The sequence below is a fragment of the Xenopus laevis genome, chromosome 2L (assembly GCF_017654675.1).
Source record: "Xenopus laevis strain J_2021 chromosome 2L, Xenopus_laevis_v10.1, whole genome shotgun sequence".
NCBI lineage: Eukaryota > Metazoa > Chordata > Amphibia > Anura > Pipidae > Xenopus > Xenopus laevis.
Genome location: NC_054373.1, coordinates 102,737,087 through 102,763,166, shown reverse-complemented (window position 1 = coordinate 102,763,166; position 26,080 = coordinate 102,737,087). Strand labels below are relative to the sequence as shown.

The following is a 26,080-nucleotide window of genomic DNA, read 5'->3' as shown; positions in this document are numbered from 1 at the left end:
GGTTAGCACTAGGGATGGGTGAAATGTTTTGCCAGGATTCCAGGAAAAACCACCCATAGGGGGTTTTGTAGTAAAACATACTAAGTTTGCCCAGGAGCAGTAACCCATAGCAATCAACAGGAAGCATTTACTGGTCACCTGTTTAAAAGCAAACATCTTATCGGTTGCTACTGGTTACTGCCCCTCGGCAAAATTAGCACCTTTTATTACAAATGGGGGATAGACAAAAACACCCATTGACTTGCCAGTTTAGACTTACTTCTTAAGCTGGCCATAGACGCAAAGATTCGTTCATTGGAATCCTCGAACGATCGGACTTCCCCATCTCCCGACCTGCCACTAACTTTCAGTTTAAATAGAATAGTAAAAGAACAGATCAGGTGATGTTCTGCCCCTAACAGCATTGTACGAAAGTTTAAGTCCGACAAAGCTGGTGACAGTCTCCCACTGAAAATTGTCAGATTGGCAATACATGCAGAGATTATCGGCAGTCGACAGAAATCTTTTAACCTGGCAGATTGACCAAGTGACCGATCTCCGTCCGAAAATCGCACCAATCGAGGATTCGTAACGATTGGATCTTTGCAACTATGGCCAGCTTTTCTCTAATAGTGTCTCCTTCCCCAACAAAAAAAGGGGAAAGCAAAATCAAAGACAGCTACAAATAGCAGATAACAGTGCTGTTGAGTCTACAGCAAAATAAATGATAACCTTGCGAGAAAATAGGTTTTGGTATTTATTCACGCCTGGTCCTTTAAATTGGTAAAGAAGACTTACCGCTAAAGTTTGAATCTGGAACCAATTGAATGTGGTATGTTTTTGCATTCTTTCAACAAGGTTTCTAGCAAAGTTGAATGAGGGTAAACAGCCTGTGGTAATAAATCTACAAAGAAAATAAATGTATTGACTGCAGTAAACAACTTAAAAAATAGTTCAAGAAAAACAAAGTTCTAAAGTGGAAAATAAACAGTATTTATAAGTAGGGTATGTGTTTTGTTTTGCAAATCTTTTGTAATCCATAGTGGCATAAATTACTCTGCATGGTTCTAATTAAACATTTGCCTTTAGTTGCAAACGAGGGGCAATGAGAAAAGGGACCTTAAAAAAACAGGCACCATTTTATAAATCTGTAACTGGTCTGTATAATGTCTAATTAACCTGACTCTAGCTTTAGAATTATTTCATTCATTTCTTTCAAGCTTGTCTTCAAACATACAGGGGAGATGTTTATTTTGTCATAACAGAGAATGTTTTAGTATTATACAGCTGTTGGCATTACCCTTCATAAACCATCCATCTGTGAGCAGTTTATTGATCTGCCTTTGAAGTAAAGTTTTATGACCGCTTTATTACCTAATTAGCCTAAAATGAAATTGAAATTGTGAAAAACAGCATAGGCAGACATTGAAAGTTATTTAAATATTCATGTTTATGTATCAGCAGTGACCTACTGAGTACCAAGTCAATCTCAGGGCAGTTAAAACATCTACTCATTATGCATTAAAAGGAAATGAAATAAGCAGCTGCATAATGTAATAGAGCTATGTGTTCTAAAATATGCATTTAGTTGGCTAATTCCGGATTAGTTCAGTCATTTGCCTGAACCCTGAGAGTGCCACAAGCACTTTAACTAGTTAAAGGTATGGCAATTTTTAAACCAAAAACATGTGTTTAATGCTTTTTTTCCTGCTGAGCTTAAAAAACTCTAGCGGTGGGGATTATTGTAGGAAATTAAGCATGCTTCTAAAGAGGTTAATGAAGTGCTTTTCACAGCATTAACTTTGATGAAGCCCTTAATGGTTTGTTTGGAAACCAATGAAATAGTAGGGGTACTAAAATAAAATGTAAGGGGAACATAGAGTTGCCTCACGGTTGCCTCCCAAATGGCTATTATTAAATTTAGGCAGTCCTAATTTGTTTACCACGGTGGGGGTGTCACGGATTATATATGGGCATGGCCCAAGTCAATTAGAGGCATGCTCTAATTTATAAATCATGAATGCTGTGAGGTATGTGTCAAAACGTATGCAAGATTTTTTTGAGCAGAGTCATATAATTGTTTGTATGCCAATTTCCAGCTGTCTTAAAGAGACACTTTTCTTTAAAATGCTAGGCATTTTTAACCAATAGTTATTTTTCATCCAGTAGCATTCTAATTTTAAAGATTTCTACTCTAGCCCAGAGATTTGTAATGCCGCATTTTTGCCCTCCCTAGTTCCATTGAAATACTGGGAGCAGTAGCAGTACAACAGTTGAATGAATTTTTTTTAAATAAAATGTTTGATGTTGCAGAACTTTAGTTCTCAGGGCAAGTGGCTGTGCAACAGCTATAGTACTGAACGTTCCCTAACCTTGCCCTAACCCTCTCTTCATCAATTATTTCTTACTAGGCAGAAAACAGATACTAGTGATGTGGAAATCCATAATACTAAGGACAGATCAGATTAAAAGCGGGAAAGAATATATATAATAATATTTTTTTCCTAAAACAAGTGTAACATTATAGATATTTTTTTTTTCTCTGTTAAATAAATAAAGTGGCAGTCACCTAAGGGTTTCAGGACATTGCAATTTGTTCAATTTAATAAGGTGCATAGTGGATTTGGGTTACCATCAGATAAATATTCCATTAGAAGCCCAATGCATCTGGCAGTGCAAAGTACCTTATTACCAGTGTAACCATTACATAGCCACAGGATACCATGCCGACATGCGTTCTTATTCAGACATTTAAGCTATAATAGCAATATAATTCATCTCCAGAGCTGTGGCTTGAATTGTTATTGTAAAGTAAAAGCATTTCCTAAATAAGGAATATGATTTAGAAAAAACATGGAACATTTAAATGCAAGCAAAGTGGCTAGATTCTCCTTAAATTACACACTAACAAAACCACAGCTTTATTTTTTTTAGAAAGCTAAACTACTTTGCTCAATATAATATAGAGCTTCACCTCAATTTAATTCATATGTTCTGTTGTAGCAGGAAACAACTTATTAAAGGTAGCCTTTTTTTTGGTCATTTTTAATTTAGAACTGGGCTGTCAAGTGGAAGCCCCAAGAAAGAATATAGTCTTTCAGAATATCTTTTGGCCCAGCACCCTCTCAAGTGCTCCAAGTGATTTATTGCTGTGACAATACTACATTAATATGTGACTTAAAATTAGTAAAGTGGTATAATTGATAGTCCCACTTTGTATGCACTCCTTGTTATCAAGATTGCTACACTAGAGCATTGCTACAGTTTTCATTTTGCATCTATAACTAAATGCCCTGATTGTTGTTGTTGGTGTGTATAGGAAACTTATAGCAGGCATAAAGAATAAAGTACAGCAGAGAATAGTCTATATAATGTATATAATATATAGTTTAATAACAAAAAAGTTATAGCTAAGCAGCATATGATTGATTGATACCTCTTATATAGAGGACAGAATTGCAATGTGTAAAGCTTAAATAAGTATGTTTCCTTTATCTCAAACTAAAGCTGGTTGAAGGAATGAAAGAACACTTTCAATTTCTCAAAATATTTCTAGCAAAAAACTCCATACAAAGTGTTGTGGTTTTGCTTATATTTCTAAAATCAGCCCAGGGCCATACAGGTGATACTACTGCTTTGTTTGAATTTATAGTCAATATAATGGAATGCAAAATATTGTCCTTTAAATGTTTATACTTTGCAGGATCTAGCAGATATGCTAATCTAATGTTTGCAAGGACATGGCCAATGATTGAATGCGATTCATCTTAATTTCCTAAATTCCCTGCAGAGTATATTAACTCATAAGATCAGAGAAGTACAGCTCTTGAGTATTGTTAAAACCAAAAAATGGTTTAAAACAAATGGGATTCAAGTCATTTGTATGAATCTTGGATCAGACCATCGGGGATTAGAATCGTTCTTCATAATGTTGTCTGACAGAGTAAAGTTAAACTAGCCACAATCTTGGTGTGTTGTGTGTTGGGTGTGATGTGCATCACCTTCACTTGCTTATACATAATTAAAGACTATAGCATGTAAGTTTTCTGTTTAGAATCCTCATTATGTTATGTCTCATAGTAAAAGAAAATCATAGTTGCATATTGAATTCTGTATTTTTTTTTTACTGGTTAACTTAACTTCGTTCTATAGTATGTAAAAAACCAAACATAAAAGTTCAAAGAAGCTTGTTTGCTTCTAACCTTTACTTTCAGGCTCCTATATCTTTCCTTTATTATGTATATACAGCTATAAAATCTGAAAGACCATTTGACAGTATGTACATTGAGGTGAAAGGAGAAGCTTAACACAGGAAAATGCATGCATAGTGTTGCGTTACTGAACTTTACCTTTTGGTTTGATTGATATCTACATAACATTTGTGGCAGCTATTGACTAAATCTGCATCCTTTGGCCTCTGTATGGGATCCAAATCATTGCCTTTCTAAAAGATCTGATAGGGCCACTTTCAGTTATTGTTTAAGCCAGATAAAAAATCCTTTAAACGAGAGACAAATTACACTGTAAATGCAGTGCACTATTAGTGGCTCTGTTTGGGCTTCCAAAGCGATCCAGTTGTTGACTAGAGATTCAGATTAGCCCAAATGCCCGTTCTTTAGTAAACCTGCCGATAATCTACTGTAACTCCTTATCAAGAACGGATCCGTTTAGGAGAAGTCATCCTTAATTGCTTGGCAATTTCATACCTTCAATACAGCAACATTTACATGACTGATCATTATTATTATGTACATATGGACTTGCTCACACAGCTTAGTGAGCAGAACACACCTAAAAAGTAATAATTCACACTGTTTATTGCCCATTATTCTACTTGACTAACAGGTTTCCAAGTCACAACAGGCAATACTCATTCTGCTCTGCTTTTTTTCCCTAATGGGTGCTCTATGTAACAACGTTCTTTTAAACAAAACATAGATTAATGAGATCTGTCTGCACTTTATCAAAATAAATTCTCCATTCATGCATTCAAGAATGCCAGTTGGAAGCTGGCCTGCTACATTTGAAACCACTTAGCTAACTTCTTTTTTTTTTAATGTTGTTATTGTAATCTCACTCTTTACCAAAAATAGGGAGTGACATTTTGGAATTTACCTCACTGCCATGAGTCACCATCAGATAGACAAATGCCTTTAATCAATTGCCAAATGGAGATTGCAGATAGAAAATGGCAATTAGGAAAGTGTGCTTGTAACTGGTCAGAGCGGAATACTCCGTTGTTCCAAGCCTGACGGTTCTTAGTAAAAAGAGCCTTGTTTATTCTGTTGCCTGTAGAGAGTAATTGCAGATGTGCATCGTGATCCAACTGCATATTAAGCCACAAAATCTCTAGGTTATCTTAAAAACCTTGGCTTCGTCTTCCAGGTCTACTTTAGCTCTTTGTATTCCAGGTCTTCGTTAGCTCTTTCTCTTCTGTTTCTGTGCAGACATCAGAAAGTGTTTTGGTTCTTTTGCAAGATTAAGAGCTTCCTTTGGCAACATGACAAGGAGGAAATTTAAGAAACAAGAGTATTTAAGTAAAAGCTAATCTGTCTTTTGTATAATGTAGATGGATTAGACCATTACATTCTACATGCCTGGCAGGTTTATGTCATTCAGGGTGCTGAGGAAGAAACATTCAGATAACACCTTTCTGCTATTAACCCTTTATGGGGCCCCAACGAAAAGTAGAAGTTAATTGTGCCTGAATCCTTTTACGTTTGTATCACCTATTTGTCTCTCTCAGGCAGTAGTCCTGTGTGCAATACGGAATGGTTTTAAGTCCGTTACTTATATTTGTCATATTCTGATTGGACATGGGAGTTACTGAATGTGCATTCAATTTACAGTTATTGTGCTGCCTTAATCATTTAAGGCTAATATATAGCCTTACTAAGGGGCAATATTTGACTAAAAACACTGGGCATTCCAAGAAGTCCATTGCAGGGCTACACTAAAGGTGGACATAAAGGTTACAATTGCGATCTTTCCAGGAAAGATCGTTAGTTTCAATGCACATGTGTAGAGCTGAATCATCAGATATACACATAGAAACAATAGAATTCTACCTGTATCTGACAATTCAGCACTAACAATGTCCGATGTTCCTTGATGTGCCTTCAAAGACCGCCTAAATTTTATGGCCAGTCCGATCGACGAGGCGAATAATATCCAAGTCTTCTTTTGGTCAGCTCATCTACCACCATACACACACCGAATTGTTTCGTACAATATTATCGGTGCATCTATGGTCACATTTAGTCCCTTGCAGTTGGATACTATACCAGAGTCTTGTGTGCTCTTGTGTGAAATATGGGGTTTGTGTCCTCTGTATACCCAAACACCTGTTTTGCTGCTTCTTTTTCATCTTTTACTTTATCTTCTTTTTTAACAGATTAAAGATACATGGTATGGACAGTGTTCGCACTGTAGAATACATGGTTGTTTTCCTACCTATTTAGGTTAGACATTTTCTGTAGCATATTGCATTGGTGTCTGAGGGCTCTGTTATATGCGTAATTTCACAACAAATTTACTGTGCAGGTGGTGGCCTCCTTGGAAGAATCCTGTGAAGAGCATGCTGCGCTGTTACCTGTTAAACTAATGCCATGTTTCCACACAGTTAAACTACTGAATTCTCCAAGGGTTAAAAGAGCAAATCTTTCAGCAGCTGATAAAATTGATGTAAATGTTCTCTAAACCTCATTATAAACTCCTGCTGTTTTGCATTAGCTGAGACAGTTATTCGTCATTATACTTTTATACTGTGTGCTGGGTTATAATAAATGTCTAGTGGAAAAAAAATATAAAAATATAAATATCTATAAAACATGTAGTTTAAAAACAAGTTATTTGGTCTCTGGTCTGATAATGTCAGTTTGCAAACCCTATAAAATAATTTAGTGAAACTGTAAGAGCAGACAATTTATTTTAAAGAATGTACATAAATACTTTCTCTTATGTAACAAGGGACTCTGAGTTTATCTATAAATGTCATTGCTTTTGGCAAACATAAATAAATAAATAAATTACTAACAGTTCACCAGCAGCTATATGTCAGATGGTCAGAATTTCTTATTTCAGCCACTTACTGATCCACTGGTACTATCTGGGAGGATGCCATAAATATCGGCATTACTCTTGAGGCCTACCGGCTGAGTCTTAAGTTGGCCATAGACGCAAAGATTTGATCGTACGAATCAAGAATTCGTACGATATTCGGACCGTGAGTCCCGACATTTTTCATCCGGCGGAGATCGACGTTTGGTCGATCGGACAGGTTAGAAAATTTCTGTCGGCTGCCGATAATATCTCTGCGTGTATTGCCGATCGTACGATTTTCAGTGGGAGACTGTCACTAGCTTTGGTTGGACATAGATATCTTACGATTGCTGTCAGGGGCAGAACATTGCTGATCTGTTCTTTAACGAATCTGACTGGTATGACTTTGATCTGAATGGTTAGTGGTGGGTCGGGAGATGGGAAAGTCCAATCCTACGATGATTCGTACGATCGGATCTTTGCATCTATGGCCAGCTTTAGAGCCTAATGCAGTTGCACATACATATACCAGCACACCTAGCCTCTCGAAGGATATTAGTCTGGTCCGGTGCTCAGTAAAAAGGGGTCGGCATTTGGGCAAGGAAGAAAATTACATTAAGTCTTGAGGGCTGGTAATTTTCTTCCTTACAGATCCTAGGACATTATGACTTTTTTTTTGCAATGGGGCCACCCATTTGTTAGCCATACTACTGAGCTTTTTGGATAACAAGTTTCCTGATTATTGACTAGTAAGGTTATATTGAGCATGGTATGGCTTTTGATAGGTTAGCTTGCCGTGTAAAGGAATTGTGGAGGCGATTTTTATTTTCACAGGCTTTGTAAAACAAAGGAAATTCAACTTTTATACTATTCTATGTTCTGCTTCAATCGACTTAGTTAAAATGTACATTCCTTTTCCTGCATCTATGATTTTGTTAGAACACATTATTTTCCAGAAATAATAAGCTTTTTATAAAGCACTTTTACCTCTCCATGGTCTCAGTAAATCGAGAAGACCAATTCTGCAACCTTCCTGATTATAATTAATGTTTCCACACTATGACATGTTCATGATGCCATTTCTTTGAACTTTGCCAAGACCCAGTTCTCCCTTAAAAAGTGGAAATTAATTGTGACTTGGATAAACAGTGAGTTTGGCTACATTTATTTTTTTTTAGTTTCAATTGACTGGGTAGAAGCAGAAATTGGAATTCTGGATTGTGTTTATTTTAATTAAATTGTAAAATGAAACATAGGGAAGATTGTGCTTTTCAGAGGCGTTAAATAACAGAGACTAATGGCAGGACCTGGACTTGTGCAGGAATAGGTCTAGACATAATTGTCATAAACAATTGAATAGGCTGCCGAGTAAACTTCTAATTTTGAAATTTAAATTTTTTGGCTTTTTTAATTTTGTCATTAAGACATTGCTATAATTCAAGAGGGTGAGGTGGTGGTTTAGATGAATATATCATCTAAACTTATAACCTCGGCATGCACTACTCACACTCCTCATACTTAGTGTCTCAGAAATGATAGAACTATATTCATTTATTAGGTCTGTCTAGAACAACCAAGCATGTGCTATCATCATATCTTGTAGGGGTGATCAAAACAACATGGGTGTCTGCCCATGTTGAACATATCTGCACATTTGATATGAAAACGGTGGATGCAAGGTGCCTCTGATTTCTTAGTCAATGTGCTGTTGCTTTAAAAGAGCTTGGGTTACAAATCTGTTAGCAAACTGATATCTTTATTAATAATACTGAACATGGCAATATATGCAGTTGACTGGGTTCCTTTTGCTTATTGTTCTACACACCATCAAGTACAATTTTTTAGTGATAGAAATCAGCCTGTAGCCTTTACTCCTGTATGAAAGCAAACATCTGATTGGGAGCCAGTTACTGGATTTAAAGCAAATTTACACCTCTGATAATATATTTATTTTAACTGTTCTCAGCAGAGACAAGCATTATACATATTAATTTGTATGTGTATTTTATTGTAGTTGTGCTTGCATATAGTTAAATAGCCCCATATCATAACATTTCAGAAAAAGATATATTTGAGTGTATTTTTACTTAAATTTTAACTAGTTATCATTAGTTGAAAGTTTATTAAGCATAGGCTGTGCGAGCGTCAGCTTTAATGCATGTTTACCAACACAACTGATCTCGAGGAGCACATTCTCATTCTAAATTAAATTCCAAATGAACAAGGACTTTGAAGAGGCGCATATTGTTCAGGCCCTTTATTAACATTAAATGTCAGCATATTAATTTCCCTGCCTCGAGCCTCGGTGTTGGGAACACTGCCAGCCTATTTAATAACAAAGAAAGTCTGCTTTAATAAATACTCACAGCACAGTTACAGCTCAAAACAAAGTACTTTCCAATTGCAAAGCTGACAGCAAATTATAGTTGTTAAATGAATAGTTTAAGAAATCATAGAAAATGTATCTGTGCTAAAATGAATAGGATTCACGTGTTATCTGGCGAGTGTCAAGTGTTTTTTATTCTTGCATAAGTGATGTACACCTAATAAATAAACTGCACACTATTGGTCCTATGCACCATAAGTTATGGTCCCTCAGTACAGCTCAATGCAGTCTGGGACTGTTCTCTTTGTAGTCAGAGCTGTAATATGGGAAATATTTCATTGCATTACCTCTAACAAAACAAGTGAATATGGATGTAAAGCTTTATGCTCTAAGCAGTGCAGAAAAAGCAAAATCTCTTCAATGTCTCCCATATTGGCGACGCTTGTGCCTGCCGTCGCAATGGTCAACACAATGGCTTCCACAATTGCTGCCTAGGGTTCGGATTCTTGTTCTTGGCCTGCAATTTTCAGCAGGCTCCGATCAGCCCCTTATGACATCAGCCTAAGCGCTAAGGAGATAAGGACAATTCTTATTCTGGCTCATCGTCAAAGGCAGTGATATAAAGATAAGTTCCTCCCTCCCTACATTGCAACCCATTCTCTTGTGAATAGTGAATAATGTAGACCTCATTATGAAGGGGAATTCACTTTCCATCTAACTGGAGTTATTCTGGCAATGAAATGTCTCCCTGATTTTTTGTAAAATGGGTCCATGACCAATGTTCTATTTGAAACACATGGGGGTAAATTTACTTACCTCCGAAATTGCACCAGCGACGACTTTGCTGACATCACAACACTTCGCCAGGCGTAAATTCGACAGGACAACGCTAATTCACTAAAATCTGTTGTGTCCTAGCATTGCGCTAGCATTGCCTAATTAGCATACGGCTGGAAGTTAAAGTTGAATGGACGTATATGTTGCAGCCAATACATTACACTACACAAGCCCAAGAAACATAATAAAATAAACTAAAGTTGTCATATTGCCCTACACATGTGCCCACTGTACAGTTTATATGCCATATGTTAGGAAATGTAGGAGGGAAGCCGGGTACCCCCCAAAAAAATTATGATCTTTTGCAGCCTATCACCCTGTAAAAAATAAAAGACGCCAGCGTTTTTTGGGACTTAGAAAATTTTTAACTATTTTTTGACCAAGTCCTATCTACTCTATTGCACGCCTGGTCTGAGCTAGCGAAGGCAAGTCTGGCGCAAGAGGTAACGTTCAGTCAAATCTCAGTCTTAATGAATTAGCGTAGTTTCGTTTGTTCGCCAGAACGAAAACTTCGCCTGGCGTTAGGGTGCGAATTACTGCCAGAGTCTTCGCTAGCGAAGTTACGCCAGTGCCCATTAGTAAATGAAGTTACAAAATGATGTCATGCTGGCGAATTTAGGATTGCCCCTGGGCATAACTCACTGGGGTTTCACTCTTGGAGACAGTTGGGAGGAACATTTATTAAAGACATTATTGACTGTTGGTTTGAAAATGCTTTCATGTGTTTGTTTTTAACCCAGTTTTACTGTTCTGATGGACTTTATCACAAATTTCTCTCTATTGACTAATGTCACCACGTATTTGTAATATGTCACAGTAGATGTTTAAACAAAGGTCCGTAAATCAAAAGCAAAAATAACATTTGCTTAGTATATAAATGTGCGTAGTATATAAATGTTCAGCCCCCAACTGCTTGTAAGGCAGCATAGCCTTCAAGCATGCCCATTCACTGGCGTTCTAATTACATGCTCTGTCAAGTGACTGCTAAGCCTGTCTCTAACACACAGATATGAAGATACCTATTGTTGTCGCATAACGACAGAAGATTATGTGGTTTCCCCCTCCCCACCCCCAATTTTTCAAACAAGCTTATCATTACCATATTTTCTTTTTATGGAGATTAGGAAAACTGACAAATTAAATCCCACGAGACTCCACTTATGCACAGAATGCATTCATTCAGAAAGCCCTAGAGTCTTAATTAAGGCTAGGATATATATTTCATTATTCTTTACCTGTGTAAGCAGATTTAGATATAACCCATTGGGACGGTAAGAAAGGAGCTTTGGGAACGCAAAGGCTTCTTTTTGTATTAGGTTTTAGACATTCTCTTAATATTTGCTGTTATTTGATGGAAAGTATTTTGTTTCCATCCTTTGAAACAAAGCTGTTCTCCAACTTTCACAAATGAATACATTTAATTTGTGGTTCTTTCTTTTATAAGCCCAATATAGCCTGTGTGAGTTAATGATATGAGCTGAGGAAACACAATTTTCATGGACAGCTATGACAGCAGGAGGAAGTGACAGTGTTTTCCCTCAGGTGATGATAATATAGTTGGTTTCAGTTATTTTAAGCGATATGTGGTCTGTCCTAATGATAGAGCCATAGTTAGCTGAAGAAAGGGAAAAATCAGGTTTTAGCAAGTCGTATTGCGTTTTTGCTTAAATACAAGTAGATTAATTTGCCTCAATGGGAAAGTACCAGAGAACTACATTTTGTTTTATAGAATTAAAGGTAACTGGTTTTATGTGAGCATTTTCTTCATAGAATTTGTCGGTGTACAGTTTGTTATAGGTCTAGTATTATATAGCTATAAATCAGTGCATAGCAGTTGCTGTTCTTTTTAAATGTAATGGGTTTCTAAACGTGGACAAATTTTGGACATTTTTATTATGCAGAACTCAAAGGGATACTGTTTGTACAGTCTTCTTAAAGGAAAGCTTTTCTACCAAAAAGAATACTTAAGCAGCAGATATTTTATACCATGTTAAGTGGCATATTAAATAATCTTACCAAACTGGAATATATATTTAAGTAAATATTGCCCTTTTACATTGAACCACCATTTTGGGATGTGTGCTACCACAGTGATCACCTGACCAGAAATAATGCAATTCTAACTGTAACAGGAAGAGGCGTGGAAGGAAAAGACAGACCATTTATTGGCTCATGTAACCTAACATGTATGTGTACCCTTGGTTTGTTTGTGTGCACCATGAATTGTAGCATCCCAGGGGGCGGACATTTTTTCTTAAAATGGCTTATTTTCTATTTAGGATTACCCACTGGCACACACTACTAAAAAAGTTTATTATTATGAAAATGGATTAATTACATGAAGCGGGATTTTACATATGATGGTTTAATGCAATATATATTTATTAGAAACCATTAGGCTATTTGGGTTGCATTTGCAATGGTGAAAGCATTGTTACAAAGTGACACATGAAGCTGCAGCAAATGCTTTATATTTGGCTTCTGAGTAATGCATGTTTGGGAAACCATGCTTTCCATTATTTATATACTTGGAAATGATGTTGAAATACGCAACAAGTAATTTAGTTGTTTTGGAATATTCCTGCGCATGTATTCTGTGGAGACACTTCTGTTGCATGTAGCAATTTCTGTCATGGCTTGGTTGGCCTGCCATTGAATTAAATGGAGATTGACTGTTATCAGTAGATTGGTGATTGAAGTTTTTCTGCCAGTGGAAATGCACCGCTGGATAACACATTACATGTACTATTTGCCTTAGACTGAATTTTGGCAAATGCATTTTGCTTATGTAACAGTGGCTGAAATCTCTTGGCTGTGAGCTACGACATACATTCATGTGTTCATTTCCTGTTCAGCTCAATTTTCAAGTATGGTTGTTTGTCATTGGCAGCCCATGGCATTGTTGCTTCTGCCTAAAGAGCGACACAGAGTGCAAAGATTCTTTTCTACATCAAGATTTTTTAAAAATAGTACATTATGCATTCTCATGGGGCAACAAACAAAAAGAACTCTAAAAAAAACAAAGCTAACCACGTAGGAACGAAGGAGCATGAATGTGCCATATATATGGATTTTTGTACATAAGTTGGTTCATTGTAGGTCTGAGAAATTTGCATAAAGACGTATTTTCTTGTGCAATTGTAGTCACCCATCTTGTTTATGGTTTTTTTTTTTCATTCTGTACCTTTCATGGTGCATGTACAGTATGTACTTTTCATGGTTTATGACTGGTATAGTGGCTGTATGATTTGTTTATTTAACATGTTGTTAAGATGATTAATGAGCCTCTGTACATTAATTTTGAACTTTCAGTCTATATTTGTCTATAGTATTAAAGATCAATGTTATTTGTACCTTGCTTTGTTTTCTCTAAGTTCTATATAGGTCAGGTGCAGAATTGCATAATGTGCAGTTTCAGCATCATTGATCCCTATGTTTTTACTGGCTGTTTGGTCATTTCTTTCTGAGTGTCTCTCTCCTATAGAACCATAATCACTGTCTACTTTCAAAAGGTTTAAAGGGGTCAAAGTCTTTAAAGCCTCACCAGTCAAATATAGCAAAAAGTGGAACTATGAAGTCATAGGGGTAGATTCACTAAAGTGCGAATTGGCTGACAATAGCGACAATTTAGCAGAAATCCAATCCGCAGGGGCATTGCCAATTTACTGACAGGCATAGAGGAAAATTTGCAGTCATTACCCTGCAAATTCACTAAGATGTAAATTTTACTGAACGTTTCACCAGAGTTTACTTCGCCACCTCACTCCAAGCGGATTGATAAAACAAGGCTACATCTTCCTCAATCTTATGTCAGTGACATCATATCCTGTATGCCGGAAATTCATTAAAGTTGTAAAAAAACTATGGCGACTTTTCTTTTTTTTTAAACGGGATTGCTTTCAAAAGTACGAACTATTAAAGAAGTTTGTGTTAACCTTTTTTCCCAGACATTTGAGGGGCATGACACATTTGTTTTAGGGTGGGCGCGAAGTGTGGCAAAGTGGTCGCTGGCGAGAATTCGACCTTTAGTGAATCTGCCCCATAGTATTTGCAGGAACAATTGTGACAGCATATGTGTTACCTTGTATCAAGCTTTCTTCTACTGGTTTAGCAATATGTATAGTCATCCTTTAAGCTATGTACAATTGATTAAAAAGATAATAAAATATCCTTATTTCAACTATTTGTTTTTTCTAGATACAGAGCTGGGTGTCAGGTTACTGACAACACATGGCAACAAAAATGCAACAGGTCAAGTTGTGCCAAAAGTGTCAGGTTTAGAAAGGAGTCAAGAGAAGAGCCAAGACAGCAACAAGGAGCTGCAGCTTGATGTTTTAGTATCGAAGGAACCAAGCCTGCCATCTTTGCCTGTTGTCCAGGCTGATTTGGAATCCCAGCCTAACCTAGCTTCTCCTGGAGCCAGATTAGCTACTTACACGGAGATACCTTTACAGACGCAGTCTGAGTTTCCTCATGTTACTCTAGATCACGAAGCACCACCTAAACTACCGGTTCAGAAGGCACCAAAACCTCAGTCGCTGTCCCAGACCCCAGTTCTCCCTAGCCCCCCAACAGTGCAACCACGCCCTCCATCCCAGAATTTGCCTCAGTCTTTGTGCAGTTACAACAGCAGCAGCTTAAGTGTAAACAGTTTAAGGTGGGCTGAAATGTTTTTTGTTCAATAAACCTACATTATTCACAGCAATTTTAGAAATGCATGTTTTTATGGTAATATGAATTTAGAGAAGTGAACCCTGTCGAAATGCGTGCAGAAATCTCACTGTACATCTCTAACACCTGAAAAAATATTATGCTTAGAACCATTTTTTAAGTGAATGAACCATGGTAAACATTTCTCAGACAAGATTAATACATAATTATTTTGACATACCTCTGAAACTGATATATGATATGTAGCAAGCAACAGGGACAGAATAAATCAGCTATGTAAACCACTTTTTATTTGCAAATTGCTGTAAAAAAAGTAATTTCGCCTTAAAGAGTGGAAAAAATGATGACCACATTGTGCCTATTTACTATAGCTGTTATCACTTGTTCCTTTCTTGCATATTTGTGGTTTAAACAATACAAAGACTAATCAAGCATACAGCAGTGGAATTTTAAGTCATTAATTTTACAAATCCTTATTGACAGAGCACGTTATGATGGTGGAATTAAAACTGTTTGTCTTAGAATAATAGGCTGGAAAACTGTCAGGTGTGGTTTCTACGTCTGTTTGAATTCCACTAATGCGTGACATTTTTTGAAAGATATATAACTGTACTGATATAGGTCAAGCCTGTAGAATGTAAGCAAGAGAGATCACAGATTTATAATGACACGTAAGAACAGTGCCACATATTCTTTTTTCCGTGCACCTTCCATTTGGAAAGAAATTTGTAAATATAAGGCATATCTGTTTTACTGAGAAATTATCAAAATGATCACTATTTATTTAAAAAATCTGATTGTACACAAAGTTGTCCCTTAGTATATAAGCAGCAATATTTGATTCAAAGGCTGTTTTATTCAGCAAAGACCCACCATGCATTTATTGTTTTAAAAATCTATGACATGTCAGTGTAATAAATATAATAATTACATGTTAAACTTTTTCCACCAACAGTTGGTGTATTAGTAGAGGCAGTTTGACAAATTGCAGTTCGGGCACCTAATAGAGTTGTTCAAACTTCTGAATGTCTTAATTTACTAAGACTTATGATTTTGAAAAGGGAACTAAATTATTTGTGATATTTTTTCCACAGCAGCAGCAGAAGCAGCACACCAGCAAAAAGTCAAGCACCCTCTTCACTTCTGGGTCATCATCCTTCAACATCACCATATCCTCTGTCCTTACAAAACCACAGTCCATTGCATAGGTTTACACCCACTCTCCAACCTCCTGCTCACCAGCACCACCCAAATATGTTTGCCCCACCCTCTGCTTTACCTCCTCCACCACCACTCACTTCAGGGGCACTACAGGTTCCAGGACATCCTGCTAGCAGCACTTACTCAGGTATAAAACAGATTAATTGTATATTGCACTTATGCAGCCATCACATTTGTAAAAAAATAAATGCTCTTTAGTTATTAGGGGTCAGTGCAGAATGCAAATTTCAAGCTGCAATACACAGGCCGTTTTGAAATGATCTGATTATCTGTCATATCTGTTCCAATGTTTCTATCAACATGGCTAGGCAAATCACTGAGGTGAAAAGGAGGATCTGTTACTGACATATACATTTTTAGGTAGAGTGGATTTTCAGTCTGAACTATATACTGTAACTATATACCTGATGCAGCCAAACTTTAGGTACTTGCTGGACTAACAAGATATTTGTGAAAAAAGCAACAATAAAAGTAATTATTAAAATACATTGTAAGGGAAAGCATTGTTTGGTTTTATGAAATTTGATGATGTCTGCATAATATCTGTAAAGGAGCTGGCCTGGTGGTTAAATGACTTGCCTTTAATGTTAGATGAAACCTCCCTTCTAGCCAGATGAATGGCTGCATTATACACCTTCCACTGGATAGGGCAAGCGGTAAGAACAGGGTTCCATTGTGGCTAGTGTCCACTCCCTCAACTTTCGCAGGAGATGATGAGCTTCCCCCTGGCCACCCATCTTGAATAGAAAGCTGCTGAATGCAGGCAGCACTCTTTTCAAGGGGGAAACTGTAGGTCTCTGTGCACTGAAACAAAGTGTAGACACTTGCAGGTATACAGCAACAAAGGAACACATTGTACAAAGTGCAAAATATAGCCAACTATGGCACACCGCATCCCTTGCTGTAAATGAGCCCCTTTGTCTCATTGTAAAAAGAAATGCCATCTAAATAACTCCCCATATTGTTATCTTTTGTCATGCTGTAAGCCTTTATGTCAGTCATGGCCCATAAACATATTTATATCCTCAGTTTGCCCAAATGCTCCACATCACGTTTTTATTTAGTTTTTGGTACTCATAACTGGTTCACCAAATGGAAAACGTTAGATTAGAACACTGTTGAGCCAGTATGCAATTTTATTCCTCCTTGTTACCAGGAGCCCTTGCCAATAATAATGTTTATTTATTTCAGAGCAAGACCTTCTCAGACAAGAGCTGAATACACGCTTTTTGGCTTCTCAGAGTGCCGACCGTGGTGCATCGTTAGGCCCACCTCCATATCTGAGGACTGAGTTTCACCAGCACCAACATCAACACCAGCACACGCATCAGCATACACACCAGCACACCTTTACGCCTTTCCCACACGCCATCCCACCTACTGCAATTATGCCGACTCCAGCACCACCCATGGTGCGTACCCCAGCCAGAAATGTGAGGATAAGTAGAACACAACTCTTTTATTATTTCAAATTTGGTTGGAGCCCAAATAAGGGCTTCTTTATTAATTAATGTGTATTATTTCATGTGTTATTTTTTTTTAAACACCATATTCATATTATTCAAGGATTATTTTATAATCTGTAAAAAATATGATAGGATTTTGTAAAGGTAAAGACAATAAATATGCGTGATATCCCAGTTACAAGTTGTAGTCATTGGGACAGAAGTCATATCTTTATTGTCTTGGAACTAAGGTATCTTAATGGTCATAAAGCAGCTCTTTGGCAACACCATTTTAGCACTGTGTAAAACCCAAATTCTTTTATAATTATGTGTTGGTGTTAATTTCACTGCAAAGGGCTGTCCCACAGTAACATTTTATACAGAACTAAAATGGTGTTGACAGAGAACTGATTTAATGGACAGTTGAAATCCACAATGATTAACTAGAACTGATGGATGAGTTTAACTGCTCTGTAGACAAGATAATTTTAATTTGGATGTTTAGCACCCAGTCTTCTTTATTGCTGCATGGAGAAAAAGAATATTATTGATGAAACCTAGTCAGTAAAACAATATAGCTTTAAAAGTATGTAAACAAATTGCTGAGTTAGTTAACATTTATGAAGGTGCAGTATGCAGGATTGTCTGCAAGGGCTCAAACATAAATTTGTTATATATGAATGACGTCAATGTTGAAAAAAATTAGTGGTACATTAATGGCTAGAGTTACCAACTTTGATGTTAAAAAATACTGCCTATTTTCATATTTCTTCCCTAATACTGGCATCAAGCATAATTTTTAACACCCAGCCACGAGCCATCAAAATGCCAGCCAGGTGGGAACACTGCCAATAGATTTACTGTATAATGAGTGCAAGCAAAGGGAGTGCCTGGGACCCTACCTAGATTAAACAAGGAGAAATTCATTTTTCACAACATTTGCTCTGCCTGAATTAGAATTCATTTAGTTACTGTCTTAGTATAGTGGTCCAAAGATAAACCCCCAAAGCACCTAAAGTATTTTGGCCATTGGATTAAAATGGGTGTGTTTGCATTAAACAAGAATACTAATAAGAATACTTGCATTTGGAAATTGACCAGACATACCAGATTTAATTTCTAAGGGACAGAAAATGACACCAACACCAAGGGGCACATTTACTTAGCTCGAGTGAAGGATTAGGAGGAAAAATACTTCGACCATCGAATTGGCTACTTCGACCTTCGACTACGACTTCGAATCAAATGATTCAAACTAAAAATCGGTCGACTATTCTATCATTCAATAGTCGAAGTACTGTCTCTTTAAAAAAAACTTTGACCACCTAAAACCTACCGAGCACTAATGTTAGCCTATGGGGAACGTCCCCATAGGCTTTCTAGGCAATTTGTGATCGAAGGAAAATCGTTCGATCGATTGATTAAAATCCTTCAATTCGTTTTCCTTTGATCGCTCGATCAAACGAATTGCGGTAAATTCTCGACTTCGACTACTTTTCCACGTAGTTTGCCAAATATCCAGCTTACCAAATATTTGAGGACCATACACATTAAAATGATTAAAAATCCATTTCATTGCCTTCAGAAAGTCCTGGGGACAGTAAAAAATCCTTTGGATTGTTGCTTCTGCTTCATGGGAATTGTGTTTTGTCTTAGAACAGAACACAAATTATTTGTTTAGTTTAGAAGTCTTGAAGTTTTCCATTCTGCTGATTGTGCTACTAGGAGATTAATTCCTTTTAAAGCTGCCATCTTGTAAACATTGTAGTGTTTCTCAGTGTCAGTATTGTTGGCAGACGTGAGAAGCAGGTTTCCAAAGCTATAAAGGCAGGCCCCAGAGACTTTCGAGCAAAGCATAAAACCTATGCTAAGCTTATAAGCCTTGCACAGGTTACCACAGCTACATTTTACTTAGATCTCCATTGCTAGATTTTAAGCAGACTGGTGGATTTAAAGGGCCAGTATAAATGTAATTGCCTGTATGTCTTCTGCTTGAGCCGGAAACCAATGCAACAAACCTGTGATCCATTTAGTCTCTTTGATTTATAAAATTACATATTAAAGCACATTTCTGACTTGGGTCTTGTGGGAATATAATTACAGCATTGTAAAAATAACAGTCCATTGCCAAACAAAACACTAATCATTTGCAAAACTTGAATTTTTCATTCTTTCTTTTCACCTAGAACTGTCCGACCTTCCACAAGTGTGCATTTCCTCACCTTGTGAATAGCCCTGTCCTTAGGTTTATGAATCAGGAACGCCAGTAGTCACTGGATTATTATAATTAAAGCACTGTATGTGTGTATATATATGTATGTATATATATGTGTGAGTGTGGGCATTATCGGCACTCACCACTCACATAGTCACTTGCTGGGTGCTATCCAAAAATATTCAAAGCAGTCCATGAAAGCACTCACAGAGGTCACCATCCAATGTGTATGAAAAAATCATTTATTGGTGCATGGTGTATAAACGCGTTTCGGCTCACCTGGAGCCTGACGACTTTGATACACCATGCACCAATAAATGATTTTTAGATACACATTGGATGGTGACCGCTGTGAGTGCTTTCATGGACTGCTTTTTTTATATATATATATATATATATATATATATATATATATATATATATATATATATATATATATATATATATATATAGTGAATAAAGTACCCCCTTTTGTAAAATATAGGGATATTATAAGTTACAGAGGAGTTTCATGACCATATAAAAACACGAGGCCGAAGGCCGAGTGTTTTTATACAGGTCATGGAACTCCGAGGTAACTTCTAATATCCTCATATTTTACAACTGGGGGTACTTTATTTATTATAATACACAAATTTCAATGAGTCATGTGACAGAAATGACATCAGAACTCACCGTTTATAACTGATGACATCAGAACTCACCGTTTATAAGGATATAATTTACAGGATATTCATGGCTTTTGTGTATTATATATATATATATATATATATATATATATATTATTTCAACAACAAGTTTGTCACATAAAGGGCCAAACATCACATTGGCTCTCCATATTACAATAGATATATGTCACTTTTGGACAATGTGTGTGTGTATATATATATATATATACAGTATATAAGAGCCATACTTTAATTCCAGCCTTTGTAACAAGGTATTGGGACTTATGCACCAGTGCCCATATACTGCCTATAACAACGTAATAGGTCGAAAGTATATGAGCCCAATATAATTTTATTTTCCCTTTACCAGAGTTTCTTTTGTTCTCCACCAGTGAGCAGATTGTGATAAAAGAGATGCTTACTTCGAAATCTAATCATATATTTCTTTATGGAATACCCCTTGGGTGACTGCGTCTGACTCAGTTCAGTATTATTACGCTATAGTAGGAAAAAAATGTATTTATAGGGATCATCTTTTATCGTAAAAGTAAAATACATAGCTGCTATAAAAATGTCTTTGTGTGCACAACATTCATAGGCAAGTTTTATTCACATCATAAAACCATCAGGATGAATTGATAATAGATTCAGTGTTCGCTTGGTAGAGGTTAAACTTTGTGGTTGCTAACAATGAACTGTATGTGGTCCTGCAGTTTGTGTTGTAGGTTGTTCAACAATGTGATCAAAGTGTGGCCTTTATGAGTGCCTTACAGAGACTCGGTAATAACTATTTGCTTAAATCCCTTTGCAGTTTGACAAATACCCTACCAAAGTTGACCCCTTCTACCGCCACAGTGTGAGTTTAAAACCGCTCCATGCAATGTTGGCTTATTGCTTGTCTGTAGCATGCTGCAAACATCACTCCTCAATAACCCGCCAAAGTTTCAATGCATTGCTTAATCGTTTGTCTTTGAATTCTCATTCTTTTGTCTGGCTTCAGCATAGGCAATTTAGACTATATATATATATATATATATATATATATATATATATATATATATATATATATATATATATATATATATATATGTTCATGTAATTTGTTTCAGCTTTAGAGGTTATGTCCTGTTTTTAATAAAAAAAAAATGTGTCAGTGCTCATAAACTTTACCACAAGTCAAGATGATGTACGATTTGTCAGCTAGTTATTTTAAATAGTGATCTCATGGGGGTTAAAAATTCCTCTTAAAATCAGTTTATGTTTTTGGTACTGAAAGATAATTTAAGATGGCCAAGATTTACAATGGTACTTTATTTCATTATGCTTTTTGTAAGGGAGCTACCAAAGACATTGCATTATACAAGCTTTATTTTTGCATAATGCATTTATGTTTCAAAATATATCCAAGAAAGTAAATGGACATCATTACATTGTTCATGAATCTCTAACTTACATTACCACAGTGTACATTGTACAGTATGTTGTGATAAACAAACTGGTTTGGAACCATAGAAATGAAAACACGATTAAAACATGTTACGCATAACAGCAGAACTAGAGTCCTAGGAATGGGGACTTGATATATAGATATCCACCACAAAAAAGCGCAATTTCTCTTATTTGACCCTTCATTGCTCTAAATGGTAATCACCTGCATCCCTTTCATTTTGGAGTCCACCAGCAGGTTTCAGGTTACCATTCATTTAGTCAATGGACATAAGTATTTTTTCACTATTCATGAGATGTAGAAATAGGAATATACAATGGCTAAAAGAGTTTTCAAAACAGCAACATTTTCTTCTCTTAATACAACACTATTTGTGTATAGAGATGGGGGTATGTGAGTGTCTTATATAGTTATTTAGATTTGTCTATGTAAATATAAAATAAATATCAAACCTAGGCACCAAATTTGACACCACCTGGAATGAGGTATCTAACTATTAATGCAAGTTTATTTAGCTGATTTTCACGCACAAGAATCACTGAAAATGATTTCAAGGTTAAACAAGGACTCTTAAGACTTCTAAATTCTCAGGTTAAGATTGATGGTAAATAACTATGGGCTCCTCCAATCATATGTCTGAATAATTGAAAATATAGATTAAAATGAATAAAATACAAAGAAACATGAATGCAATGGAAATATTCAGGTCTAGCAAGAACACTGGTTATACATAGCCAGTTGCTGAAAGGTCCTACAAACTCATCACATTGGTTAAAGTGAAGAAATTGCCTGGCATTTCGGCAAGGCACTGATCCAAAGCATACCCCAAAAATCAACCCTGAAGGTCTTGAAAGACTTTCATGGTCCCCAGACTTTAATTGTTGATTTCACTTAGATTTGATAATAATATGTAATATTTTTCATACTAAGAAATATGTGTGGAAACCTCTCACTTTTAAAGAGACCTAGGAGTAAGTTCTCTTCAAGGAGAAAAATTCTAAACACAAAGACAGAAAAACTTTTTCCCGGCCACAAAAATATTTGGAAGCTTTTATGTTGTCCAGAGAAGGCCTCCAAACAAGACATACCTGCCAAACATTTGTACATGCTATATTAAATATGTTCTCAGTCTATTAAAATCCTTAGTAATTTACACTGGGCTTTTCTAGAAAATGCAGTGGAGGTTTTGTAAACATCTTTCCACCTTGCAATATATAAACTACAAAATGTGAACACACATAATATTACTTCCATGGTTCAGCATTACATGGCAACAGACAGGTTAAAGATCTATCCAGGGATGATTAATTTTTCTTTTTTTTTTCGTTATTTTTAATTTTTTTCTTGGACAATGTTTTCCAAGATATGCTTTTTGGAAGTACTAATTTCTGCATTATATAAGTTAAAGTATAATATGGAGACTGACTTCCAGCTTTGCTATTTCCGTGCCAGCTGTAAAAGCTATAACTCTTACTCTACACACTTAAGAGGCAGTTTGGGAGGCGTGCATTGGTAATATGTGTGAGGAGGCATGCTATCCCAAGCTTAACATTACTTTGCAATTTTTACTGCTGCTTGGAGTCTACACTGCAGGCTTAAAATTGCTCCCAGTAAAGCACATGAACTCCGTTTGAATCTCAGAATAGACTCTCCTTGTGGCCATTACCTTGTTTTTGCTTAGCTTGAAGATTTTACTGTGTTCTAGCGAGAGAAGCCAGGGAACCGGTAATTTATTAAAGAGGATTGCATGAAAACAACATGTTTTCTTATAACATGGCAAGGGTTTCTGAAAAGAAGTAATCGATGAATAACATTTGAAAAGTACAATTCCCTTGTATTCCTATTTTTAATTGAGCACATTGTAGTAAGCACGAGCATTTTTATGTGACGTTTTAATGTAGGGATGCACCAAATCCAGGATTTGGTCTTTTTCAGCAGGATTCGGATTCATCTGAATCCTCATGCCTGTCTGAACCAAATCCTAATTTGCATATGCAAATTATGGGCAAGAAGAAAAATCAAGTAACTTTTTGTCACAAAACAAGGAAGTAAAAATGTTTTTTCCACTTTTTCCCTTCCTGTCACTAATTTGCATATGCAAATTAGAATTCAGATTTGGTTCGTGTTGGGCCAAATTTTTCGTGAAGGATTCTGGGATTCGGCCGAATCCCAAATAGTGGATTAGGTGCATCCCCAAATTCTACACACATTTTTGAATCTGGCATTAGTGCCCTGATGATTTATTTTACAGTGACATTATGATTTCTCTGGAAGAGAGACCATTTTATATTTTACACCATTTGATACTTTAGATATTATTATGACTGGTTCTATCAATTCTGGCAGGTTTTTGAGGAGTTTGGGGGTGGCCTCAGCTTGTCTAAGAACTCCTTGACATGACATCATTTATAATGAGCCCAGTAGAGCCCGTTGCGGGGTAGACACAGTACTGCAACACAGAGAATCATCCTATCAATCACATATCCATTTCCTTTGAAGGCAGACCATACCCTAACAGCTTGAATACTTTGGCATACTTTTCCCAGTGTTTCCTGAGAGTGAGACCGCGCAACTACTTCTGCAGATTAAATGGCCCTTAGATTGGCATTAACAGTGACAGAAAAACCGCTAAAATAGACTAATGAAGTCATAATTGTGCATATTCTTTAATTTCTTACCAAACACCATTAAACCTTTAACAAAGTAATTGAGTTTTAATGGAGTGAAATCCTGGCTCTCTTTAAGCTTTATTTTTTAATTAGCTTGCTATTTCCCTTGGTATTATTTGGCTTAAACATCCACTCTGTTTTGTTGTGCGCTAATTCTGAAAGCCACTTAGGCAATAAGACCAATTGAATAATTCATATTTACAAAATCACCTTTTATTTTAGAATAATGGAATTCATCAAGGGTATCATTTCTCTTCTAATTGATGTTGAATGTCTTTAAAGTTTTCCTGTTTACATATACATGAATCTGGCTTCATTTCTGTGAACGCACAATCCCCGAATTCGACATGCATCAATGTTTGCTTGCTATTTAGCTGCTCATCTGTATTTGTGTACCAATGCTTTTCTTAGAAGCTTCTTATTTAGGCTAAGATACAACTTTCTTAATTATTTTTTTTATGTCTTTGCAGTTATTTCACTCATATCCTCCAGCTGTTTCTGGAATTCCTCCCATGATTCCTCCAAATGGTCCATTCGGCTCACTTCAAGGGGCATTTCAGCCTAAGGTAGGTACTGGATGTACATTATGCTGCCACTTTTTCCATATGACATTATTAATAGATTTATGGGGTAATACAATAACTGCTTCAGGTGTAGTAACCCTTAGCCACCAATTGGACGGTTATAGAACATGCTCTCTGATTCCAAAGCAAATATCTGATTGCTTGGTGTGGGTTACTGACCTTGCACAAAGTTACACCCATACAGTAATACTAGAAAACATTATGACACCCGATTTCAGCTTGAACATAATTATGCATACAATTATTGCCTTAGCAATCAGACCTAGAAGAAGTTAACTCACTCAAAACACAGCTATTACATTAGTCATGCACATTCGCTATACATGTGATTGAAAGAAAAAACATTACCTAAGGTTTGGGAGCAGGAGATTAAAAATAAATTCCACCGGGCCTTTGTGTTATATAACTGATTTAGTTACTCTGTCACCATTGTTGCACTAATGAAAGAACCTGTACAGATGCTGTCTTTCTTCTTTCGCTGGTGTTCAATACATTTTTAAACACCCTCTCTTGTTTTTATTTCAACTATACCTCCCTGTTCTTGTTTGTTATCTTTCCTCCACGCCATCTTAACATGAATGGCTGTTTATTAAAAGACATTCATGCATTTTCTAAAAGCTTCTTGTCTGAATGGTCAGGCATTCTTTTGGGGAAATGGTTTTGCCTTTTAAAATATTTATAACTTTTCTTTTGTGCTATAGATTTTTTTTTACCTTGCAAACAGTTTTTTTTTACACACACAAGTACTCTATTTTTATTTCATTTTCAGAAAAAAAGGAAGCTTTTTGTGGTAATTTTTAAAAGAAGTAAAATTGCAAATGGGTTTGGAATGCTGTATAAGGCTGTTTACTAATTGGCCAACAATGGCAACCAAAGCTTCAGTTTCTAGTCTTGATTGCAGCGTAATTATGAATATATGAATATATATATATATACATAAAGTAGTGGTACAGTAGACAGGTTGGTCATTTTCTCTA

General features: G+C 36.3%; 1 protein-coding gene across 1 annotated transcript in view; it reads left to right on the top strand.

The window, feature by feature from the left end:
* The window catches only part of LOC108708344 (autism susceptibility gene 2 protein), a 60,681-nt gene that overhangs the window by 20,957 nt on the left and 13,644 nt on the right, over positions 1 to 26,080 (top strand). Inside the window, exons 2-6 of the mRNA XM_041582264.1 lie at positions 14,381 to 14,840; positions 15,949 to 16,202; positions 17,267 to 17,508; positions 21,215 to 21,259; positions 24,990 to 25,085. Coding sequence (XP_041438198.1) covers positions 16,109 to 16,202; positions 17,267 to 17,508; positions 21,215 to 21,259; positions 24,990 to 25,085 — 477 coding nt within the window. The 5' untranslated portion in view covers positions 14,381 to 14,840; positions 15,949 to 16,108. The remainder of the gene's footprint in view (positions 1 to 14,380; positions 14,841 to 15,948; positions 16,203 to 17,266; positions 17,509 to 21,214; positions 21,260 to 24,989; positions 25,086 to 26,080) is intronic.